Below are 11,571 nucleotides of genomic sequence, written 5' to 3'. Positions count from 1 at the left end.
GTAACATTGGGTATTAACATGATCACAGACTTATTTTGATATGTAACATTGGGTATTAACAGGATCACAGATTTATTTTGATACGTAACATTGGGTATTAACATGATCACAGACTTATTTTGATATGTAACATTGGGTATTAACATGATCACAGACTTATTTTGATACGTAACATTGGGTAATAACATGATCACAGACTTATTTTGATATGTAACATTGGGTAATAACATTATTACAGCATTCAATGTTAAATATCACCAACAACACAGATTTGCACACTGACAGGTCAAATAACAGACTTGGTTCTGAGTATGTGGTCAAAGCAATGTAGTTCTAGTCGTAGTGCACATGTATATACTTAAGATATAATAGATATTAACTACCTGTCAGTGTGCCATTCTGTGCTGTTCATGTTGTTACAGCAGGGAAGTGACCATAGCCTATCTCACCTTTATCTGTGCTGTCTGTGAGGTTACAGCAGGGAAGTGACCATAGACTATCTCACCTTTATCTGTGCTGTCTGTGAAGTTACAGCAGGGCTGTGACCATATACTATCTCACCTTTATCTGTGCTGTCTGTGTAGTTACAGCAGGGCAGTGATCATAGACTATCTCACCTTTATCTGTGGTGTCTGTGAAGTTACACAGGGCAGTGACCATAGACTATCTCACCTTTATCTGTGATGTCTGTGTAGTTACAGCAGGGCAGTGACCATATACTATCTCACCTTTATCTGTGCTGTCCGTGAAGTTACAGCAGGGCAGTGGCTATAGGCTATCTCACCTTTATCTGTGCTGTCTGTGTAGTTACAGCAGGGCAGTGACCATAGACTATCTCCCCTTCATCTGTGATGTCCATGTAGTTACAGCAGGGCAGTGACCATAGACTATCTCACCTTTATCTGTGCTGTCTGTGTAGTTACAACAGGGCAGTGACCATAGACTATCTCACGTTTATCTGTGCTGTCTGTGTAGTTACAACAGGGCAGTGACCATAGACTATCTCACTTTTATCTGTGCTGTCTGTGTAGTTTCAGCAGGGCAGTGACCATAGACTATCCCACCTTTATCCATGCTGTCTGTGAAGTTACAGAAGGGAAGTGACCATAGACTATCTCGCCTTTATCTGTGCTGTCTGTGTAGCTACAGCAGGGCAGTGACCATAGACAATCTCACCTTTATCTGTGATGTCCATGTAGTTACAGCAGGGCAGTGACCATATACTATCTCACCTTTATCTGAGCTGTCCGTGAAGTTACAGCAGGGCAGTGGCTATAGGCTATCTCACCTTTATCTGTGCTGTAACTATACAGACAGCACAGATAAAGGGGAGATTGTCTATGGTCACTGCCCTGCTGTAACTTCACGGACAGCACAGATAAAGGTGAGATTGCCTATGGTCACTGCCCTGCTGTAACTACATGGACATCACAGATAAAGGCGAGATAGTCTATGGTCACTGCCCTGCTGTAACTTAACAGACAGCACAGATAAAGGTGAAATAGTCTATGGTCACCTTTATCTGTGCTGTCTGTGTAGTTACAACAGGGCAGTGACCATAGACTATCTCACCTTTATTTGTGGTGTCCGTGTTGTGAAAGCAGGGCAGTGACCATAGACTATTTCTCCTTTATCTGTGCTGTCTGTGAAGTTACAGCAGGGCAGTGACCATAGACAATCTCACCTTTATCTGTGCTGTCTGTGAGGTTACAGCAGGGCACTGACCATAGACTATCTCACCTTTATCCATGCTGTCTGTGAAGTTACAGCAGGGAAGTGACCATAGACTATCTCACCTTTATTTGTGGTGTCCGTGTTGTGAAAGCAGGGCAGTGACCATAGACTATCTCACAGCAGGGCAGTGACCATAGACTATCTCACCTTTATCTGTGGTGTCCGTGTAGTTACAACAGGGCAGTGACCATAGACTATCTCACCTTTATATGTGCTGTCTGTGTAGTGACAGCAGGGCAGTGACCATATACTATCTCACCTTTATATTTGCTGTCTGTGTAGTTACAGTAGGTCAGTGACCATAGACTATCTCACCTTTATATGTGCTGTCTGTGTAGTGACAGCAGGGCAGTGACCATAGACTATCTCACCTTTATCTGTGATGTCCATGTAGTTACAGCAGGGCAGTGAGGATAGACTATCTCACCTTTATCTGTGCTGTCTGTGTAGTTACAGCAGGGCAGTGACCATAGACTATCTCACCTTTATCTGTGATGTCCATGTAGTTACAGCAGGGCAGTGACCATAGACTATCTCACTTCTATCTGTGCTGTCTGTGTAGTTACAGCAGGGCAGTGACCATAGACTATCTCATCTTAATCTGTGCTGTCTGTGTAGTAACAGCAGGGCAGTGACCATAGACTGTCTCACCTTTATCTGTGCTGTCTGTTAAGTTACAGCAGGGCAGTCACCATATACTATTTCACCTTTATCTGTGCTGTCCGTGTAGTTACAACAGGGCAGTAACCCTAGACTATCTCACTTTTATCTGTGCTGTCTGTGTTGTCTGTGTAGTTACAACAGGGCAGTGACCATAGACAATCTCACCTTTATCTGTGCTGTCTGTGAGGTTACAGCAGGGCAGTGACCATAGACTATCTCACCTTTATCTGTGCTGTCTGTGTAGTTACAGCAGGGAAGTGACCATAGACTATCTCACCTTTATTTGTGATGTCTGTGTAGTTACAGCAGGGAAGTGACCATAGACTATCTCACCTTTATTTGTGATGTCTGTGTAGTTACAGCAGGGAAGTGACCATAGACTATCTCACCTTTATTGTATAGTTACAGCAGGGAAGTGACCATAGACTATCTCACCTTTATTTGTGTTGTCTGTGTAGTTACAGCAGGTCAGTGACCATAGACTATCTCACCTTTATCTGTGATGTCCATGTAGTTACAGCAGGGCAGTGAGGATAGACTATCTCACCTTTATCTGTGCTGTCTGTGTAGTTACAACAGGGCAGTGACCATAGACAATTTCACCTTTATCTGTGCTGTCTGTGAGGTTACAGCAGGGCAGTGACCATAGACTATCTCACCTTTATTTGTGTTGTTTGTGTAGTTACAGCAGGGCAGTGGCCATAGACTATCTCACCTTTATCCATGCTGTCTGCGAAGTTACAGCAGGGAAGTGACCATAGACTATCTCACCTTTATTTGTGTTGTCTGTGTAGTTACAGCAGGGCAGTGCCCATAGACTATCTCACCTTTATTTGTGTTGTCTGTGTAGTTACAGCAGGGCAGTGGCCATAGACTATCTCACTTTTATCTGTGCTGTCTGGGTAGTTACAACAGGGCAGTGACCATAGACTATCTCATCTTTATCTGTGCTGTCTGTGTAGTTACAGCAGGGAAGTGACCATAGACTATCTCACCTTTATCCATGCTGTCTGTGAATTTACAGCAGGGAAGTGACCATAGACTATCTCACCTTTATTGTATAGTTACAGCAGGGAAGTGACCATAGACTATCTCACCTTTATTTGTGGTGTCCGTGTTGTAAAAGCAGGGCAGTGACCATAGACTATCTCACAGCAGGGCAGTGACCATAGACTATCTCACCTTTATTTGTGTTGTCTGTGTAGTTACAGCAGGGCAGTGCCCATAGACTATCTCACCTTTATTTGTGTTGTCTGTGTAGTTACAGCAGGGCAGTGCCCATAGACTATCTCACCTTTATTTGTGTTGTCTGTGTAGTTACAGCAGGGCAGTGCCCATAGACTATCTCACCTTTATTTGTGTTGTCTGTGTAGTTACAGCAGGGCAGTGCCCATAGACTATCTCACCTTTATTTGTGTTGTCTGTGTAGTTACAACAGGGCAGTGACCATAGACTATCTCATCTTTATCCATACTGTCTGTGTAGTTACAGCAGGGCAGTAACCATAGACTATCTCACCTTTATCTGTGCTGTCTGTGTAGTTACAACAGGGCAGTGACCATTGACTATCTCACAGCAGGGCAGTGACCATAGACTATCTCATCTTTATCCATACTGTCTGTGTAGTTACAGCAGGGCAGTAACCATAGACTATCTCACCTTTATCTGTGCTGTCCGTGTAGTTACAGCAGGGCAGTGACCATATACTATCTCACCTTTATTAGGTAGGCCAGAGGGGCTTGTGGCTTAGCAACAGTAATTAGGTAGGCCAGAGGGGCTTGTGGCTTAGCAACAGTAATATGGTAGGCCAGAGGGGGTTGTTGCTTAGCAACAGTAATTAGGTAGGCCAGAGAGGGTTGTGGCTTAGCAACAGTAAATAGCTAGGCCAGAGGGGCTTGTGGCTTAGCAACAGTAATTAGGTAGGCCAGAGGGGGTTGTGGCTTAGCAACAGTAAATAGGTAGGCCAGAGGGGCTTGTGGCTTAGCAACAGTAATTAGGTAGGCCAGAGGGGGTTGTGGCTTAGCAACAGTAAATAGGTAGGCCAGAGGGGCTTGTGGCTTAGCAACAGTAATTAGGTAGGCCAGAGGGGGTTGTGGCTTAGCAACAGTAAATAGGTAGGCCAGAGGGGCTTGTGGCTTAGCAACAGTAATTTGGTAGGCCAGAGGGGCTTGTGACTTAGCAACAGTAATTAGGTAGGCCAGAGGGGTTTGGTGATTGGTCAAGGACCACTCACTGTTACATTTATTTGAAGTAAGAACCTGATAATTTTCTTGTGAAGGGGAAGAATGTTTTCAAAACAAAATAGAGAGTCTGATAGAAGAAATTAAATTGGGTTTGTCCGTCTGTCTGTCTGTCACGATTTCGTTTCCATGCAATAACTACAATTTTTTTTAACTGATTTTCTTCAAACTTTGTCACAGGGTTAAAAACCTTAAGAGCTCGGCCAAGTTTGATGACCACTTTCAGCGGACGCCATTTGGCGGAGTTATGGCCCCTTGAATGTCGAAAAACATCATTATCTTCTGTTTCTGTTCATTAACTCTCACAAATAGTATCCGATTGTCTTCAAACTTAGTAACAGGGTTCAACACATTAAGGTCTCGGCCAAGTTTGACAATCACTTTATTCGGACTCCATTTGGCATAGTCATTATCTGCAGTTTCCGCTTATAACTCTAGCAAATATTAGATAAGGCTTTTTTTTCTTCAAGTTTCAAGCTATACATTATGTATCAACAGCACGATACTCACATGTTAAACCTAACCTCAATAAAGTTTACCTACAATAAGTCCTGAAAGCTTGTTCAAATTAAATTTCAAAATGATGAAAGCAAAATTACTGATATATTTGTGAAATATAAGTATAAAAGTTAAAAATAAAATAACACCTTATATTTCAGGTGCTAAGGAATGCATTGATGCTGCCAACCGGACGATATTGGGAGTGGAGGCATCTCAGGTCTCTGTACTTTTCTATCTCATGTATGTGTCTGCAGCAGGGGGCATCCGTCCCTTGGTTGAGGCATCAGAAAACACTGGACAGGAGTCAAAAATAATAGTAAGTCACCCATTATCATAGATTATAGTAAGTCACCCATTATCATAGTTTATAGTAAGTCATCCATTATCATAGATTATAGTTAATCACCCATTATCATAGTTTATAGTTAATCATCCATTATCATAGATTATAGTTAGTCACCCATTATCATAGATTATAGTTAATCACCCATTATCATAGTTTATAGTTAATCATCCATTATCATAGATTATAGTTAGTCACCCATTATCATAGATTATAGTTAATCACCCATTATCATAGTTTATAGTTAATCATCCATTATCATAGATTATAGTTAGTCACCCATTATCATAGATTATAGTTAGTCACCCATTATCATAGTTTATAGTTAATCATCCATTATCATAGATTATAGTTAGTCACCCATTATCATAGATTATAGTTAATCACCCATTATCATAGTTTATAGTTAATCATCCATTATCATAGATTATAGTTAGTCACCCATTATCATAGATTATAGTTAGTCACTAATTATCATACATTATAGTTAATCACCCATAATCATAGATTATAGTTAGTCACCCATTATCATAGATTATAGTTAATCACCCATTATCATAGTTTATAGTTAATCATCCATTATCCATTATTATAGATTATAGTTAGTCACCCATTATCATAGATTATAGTTAGTCACTAATTATCATACATTATAGTTAATCACCCATTATCATAGATTATAGTTAGTCACCCATTATCATAGATTATAGTTAGTCACCCATTATCATAGATTATAGTTAGTCACCCATTATCATAGATTATAGTTAGTCACCCATTATCATAGATTATAGTTAGTCACCCATTATCATAGATTATAGTTAGTCACCCATTATCATAGATTATAGTTAGTCACCCATTATCATAGATTATAGTTAGTCACCCATTATCATAGATTATAGTTAGTCACCCATTATCATAGATTATAGTTAGTCACCCATTATCATAGATTATAGTTAGTCACCCATTATCATAGATTATAGTTAGTCACCCATTATCATAGATTATAGTTAGTCACCCATTATCATAGATTATAGTTAGTCACCCATTATCATAGATTATAGTTAGTCACCCATTATCATAGATTATAGTTAGTCACCCATTATCATAGATTATAGTTAGTCACCCATTATCATAGATTATAGTTAGTCACCCATTATCATAGATTATAGTTAGTCACCCATTATCATAGATTATAGTTAGTCACCCATTATCATAGATTATAGTTAGTCACCCATTATCATAGATTATAGTTAGTCACCCATTATCATAGATTATAGTTAGTCACCCATTATCATAGATTATAGTTAGTCACCCATTATCATAGATTATAGTTAGTCACCCATTATCATAGATTATAGTTAGTCACCCATTATCATAGATTATAGTTAGTCACCCATTATCATAGATTATAGTTAGTCACCCATTATCATAGATTATAGTTAGTCACCCATTATCATAGATTATAGTTAGTCACCCATTATCATAGATTATAGTTAGTCACCCATTATCATAGATTATAGTTAGTCACCCATTATCATAGATTATAGTTAGTCACCCATTATCATAGATTATAGTTAGTCACCCATTATCATAGATTATAGTTAGTCACCCATTATCATAGATTATAGTTAGTCACCCATTATCATAGATTATAGTTAGTCACCCATTATCATAGATTATAGTTAGTCACCCATTATCATAGATTATAGTTAGTCACCCATTATCATAGATTATAGTTAGTCACCCATTATCATAGATTATAGTTAGTCACCCATTATCATAGATTATAGTTAGTCACCCATTATCATAGATTATAGTTAGTCACCCATTATCATAGATTATAGTTAGTTACCCATTATTATAGATTATAGTAAGTCACTAGTTATCATAGATTATAGTTAGTCACCCATTATCATAGATTATAGTAAGTCACTAATTATCATAGTTTATAGTTAGTCACCCATTATCATAGTTTATAGTAAGTCACCCATTATCACTATTCTACAAGGTGTTTTTTGTGTGTCATACATAAGCTACCTGAAAGCAGTGACTTGTCATCTAGCTTGATCAGGCAAGATCACTCAAAAGTCAATAAATACCAAATAAGGGTAATATTAGTGTACACAAAATGGGGCACTTGGAAGTTAAATACTGTATTTTATACCATAATATTAATACAGAAAAGGTTTGTTCAGTTTTCTTCATAAATATAATGCAAATTACTGTTAGGGTCATGTAGGCTCTTTAACCGGTGTAACTGTACCCTGAAAGTGACACTTTAGTATTTTGGCTAATATTTGGGGATTAGCGATCAATATCAGCAGAAAATAACATTTACATCAAATGATTTAGGGTCAAGGGAGGTTTTGTTAAAATCTATTCTCCAAACTAGAGTTAGTTGTGACAAAATAAGTTTCTGAAAATGATATCTAAATAGATAGCGCCACACGGCACGTTGATTATGAAAGTTATATTTTTTCAAAATTATTTTGAATCCTGCACCGTCTGTGTTACCACAATCAACAGCCAATTAAGTATATAGTTAAATTGACATAAAAGTATCAAGTGATGACAATAGTTCTTTGAATTGCATGCCACTTTCTTGGGTCACTTTCCCACAAGTGTCCCAGTTTGGATACAGTAACATTATTCAACTTTGTACACCTTACTTCAGTGTCAGGACAGGTGCAATATTTATTTGCCTTTATTGTTATCATCTTGATATTATCTGTAAGATTCATATACATGTCTTTACATTGTCAACGTTATCTACTCGTTCATCACACAGAAGTAAAGACCAGGTCATGTTGTATACAGGTATTGGTGAACTGGGTCAAACATAAGCAGACAACACCAGTATCATAGGTCAGATAAAGATAGGTTTAACATTACATTGTGTTTGTATAGAGAATTGATCCAATAGAATTTGGTCAGTGCATGGTAAACCTTGGGTTGACAGATAAAAGTCAGAACAATCACCTAAGAGCATTGGCTTTAAGGTCAATAAGGGGTGCATGAGATCAGGTCAGTTGGTACAAATCCTCAAAGAAAGCCCGCTTTGTTCAGCAGACTGGGCTATGTCCGTGTGTAAATAAACACATTGTAAAGACTACATTCAGTGTAAAAATATATGATGTGTTTTATGGACTAAAATAATTCTCTGAGTGAAAAAAACAAGTACCCTCATAGCTCTGCAGTCAGTTCTACAGAAATAAACTTTGTATTGCTGATTTTATTTTTAGCTCCCCTAGCTAGCACAAAGCCCCTATGAGACTATAGGATGGTGCATTAAGTGTCAATCCATGCGTAAATTCCTCTATCGTCCATCAGATGATGGCTGTTCAAATTGCCTGTCCTCATTGGTGTGTTGCGCCTCTATCTGCCATCCATCCTTTAACTACTTTTTCAGTTTTGTATATTTTACTTTGAGACTGATCAGAAAAACAAGTAACTGCCAGGCTGCCAGATTTGGACAGTTTAAATTGATAATAGCTTGTTGAGCTATTGCAGTCCATGGCTGTCTGTCCCCCATCATCTGTTGTCTGTCCCCCATCATCTATTGTCTGTCCCCCATCATCTGTTGTCTGTCCCTCATCATCTATTGTCTGTCCCCCATCATCTGTTGTCTGTCCCCATCATCTATTGTTTGTCCCCATCATCTGTTGTCTGTCCCCCCATCATCTATTGTCTGTCCCCCCATCATCTATTGTTTGTCCCCCATCATCTGTTGTCTGTCCCCATCATCTATTGTCTGTCCCCCATCATCTATTGTCTGTCCCCCATCATCTGTTGTCTGTCCCTCATCATCTATTGTCTGTCCCCCATCATCTGTTGTCCATTTTTTGTTGTCTGTCAAAAATAAACTAATTTTTTTTGGAAGTGTTCATATGTAATGTAGAGTCAGATTTGTAAAAGATAGGGGGCTGGGCTATTTTAGGCGATCAGTGAACATGCAGTCAGACATGATGTATAATGTTGTATTTACAGAATAGTTTAAAGTCGGACAAAAAAAAATTATAATGCTGTATTTATTAGCTCACCGGGTCCGAAGGACCAAGGTGAGCTTATGCCATACTGTGGCGTCCGTTGTCCGTCTGTCTGTCGTCCGTCGTCCGTTCGTCAACAATTTCTTTTAACAACCTCTTCTTCTTAACCACTGATTGGAATTTAACTTAATTTGACTGGAAGCATCCCTAGGTGGTGGGGACTAAAATTCAGAACTGTGCACTGGATATCAATCATATTTAATCAAAAGCATTCATGGGATGCAGAGATTCAAAATTGTACAGCTGGTGGGGCTGACCCTCCAGGGGGCTGAGGGGCGGGGCCAAAAAGGGTTATTTGGTTATATTGCTTTAAGCAACTTTTTCTCTGGAACTAAGTGATGGATATCAATCATATTAGACTGGAAGCATTCCTAGGTGGTGGGGATTCAAAATTGTACAAATGGTGGGGCTGACCCTCCAGGGGGCTGAGGGCGGGGCCAAAAGGGGGGCAATTTGGCTATATTGCTATAAACGACTTCTTCTGTAGAACTATGCCATGGATATCAATCATATTTGGTCGGAAGCATTCATGGGAGGCAGGGATTCAAAATTGTACAAATGGTGGGGCTGACCCCTCGGGCTAAGGGGTGGGCCAAAAAAAGTTTATTGCTTGGAAATGGTTAAGATCCCCACCATATAACCACATATACAATTGCTGAGTATAAAGAGAAGAATGCACATTTGCTTCCAGGATGGCCCTAGGGTCTGGCCCCACCCTTGGAAACATAGTCCTTGGGCCATAACTTTAAAACTGTTCCCCACCCCAAACCTATATATACAAAAGCTGCGCATAAAGAGACGAATGCAGTCACGATGTTAGAATAGACCCTGGGGTCTGACCGAACCCCTATGGACCTAGTTTCTTAGTCACAGCTTGAAAACAGTTGAGATCCCCACCCTATAAAGAGATGAATGCACATATGCTTCCAGGATGGCCTGGGGGACTGCTTCACCCTTGGAGACTTAACCCCTGGGTCATAACTTCGAAATGGTTAAGATCCCCACCCCAAAACTATATATACAATTGTTGGGCATAAAGAGACGAATGCAGTCATGATATTAGAATTGACCCCAGGGTTTGCCCCACCCTTGCAGACTTAACCCCTGGGTCATAACTTTGAAACGGTTGAGAACCCCACCCAAAACTATATATATACAAATGCTGGGCAAAAAGAGACAAGTGCAGTTATGATATTAGAATTGATCCTGGGGTCAGGCCACAACCGTAGGACCTAGTTTCTGAGTCACAGATTGGAAACAGTTGAGATCCCCACCCCATAACCATGCATAAAATTGCTGGGCATGAAAAATCGAATACAGATATATATGCTACGAGGATTGGCCTTGGGGTCTGGCCTATTCTTTTGGATCTCATTTGGATAATATTTTGCCATGATTGCTTAGATATCCAGGTGAGCGATACAGGCCCTATGGGCCTCTTGTTAAGTATTCGCACAACTAAATAATTTACTATATGTTATTACCAAACATTTTAGCTTATAACTTTAGTTCAAAACCAGTGACAACTGTCTAGATTCATAAATACATACCTTGCAAAGGCTACAAAACGACTTTTTTGGTAGGTTTAGTGGCATATTGGAGTGTCACAGCGACAACTGGAGGTTTACAAGCAAAACCGGTGACCCAAAACAGAAACGCCCTCAGACATTTTGCCCCTGTGCAAATCCGCATACAGAAATGGAAATATATCAAAAGTATACAATTTTCAAAAGTTAAATACCTGAACATTTCATTTATCTAAAAACCTGTCATCAGTTCCTTATTAAACTCCTTCAGTGGCCCAGTAATTAGCCGGAACTTATTTCTGATAGGAACTACAAACATATAAAACACTTGCTGATTGGCTGATTTAGTTGTGTGAGTCATTTACAGTACAGTGTCAGTCAGACATGTAATGTATAATGCTGTATTAAGAGTACAGTGTCAGTCAGACATATAATGTATAATGCTGTATTAACAGTACAGTGTCAGTCAGACATGTAATGTATAATGCTGTATTAACAGTACAGTGTCAGTCAGACAT

General features: G+C 39.4%; 1 protein-coding gene across 1 annotated transcript in view; it reads left to right on the top strand.

Moving 5' to 3' along the window:
- LOC110453888 (probable flavin-containing monoamine oxidase A) overlaps positions 1–11,571 on the top strand; it is a 41,331-nt gene that overhangs the window by 14,842 nt on the left and 14,918 nt on the right. The window contains exon 5 of the mRNA XM_021503093.1: positions 5,297–5,454. Within this exon, the coding sequence (XP_021358768.1) occupies positions 5,297–5,454 (158 nt within the window). The remainder of the gene's footprint in view (positions 1–5,296; positions 5,455–11,571) is intronic.

Source organism: Mizuhopecten yessoensis, unplaced genomic scaffold (genome assembly GCF_002113885.1).
Source record: "Mizuhopecten yessoensis strain PY_sf001 unplaced genomic scaffold, ASM211388v2 scaffold7539, whole genome shotgun sequence".
NCBI classification, from domain to species: domain Eukaryota; kingdom Metazoa; phylum Mollusca; class Bivalvia; order Pectinida; family Pectinidae; genus Mizuhopecten; species Mizuhopecten yessoensis.
This window is presented reverse-complemented; position numbering and strand designations above follow the sequence as displayed.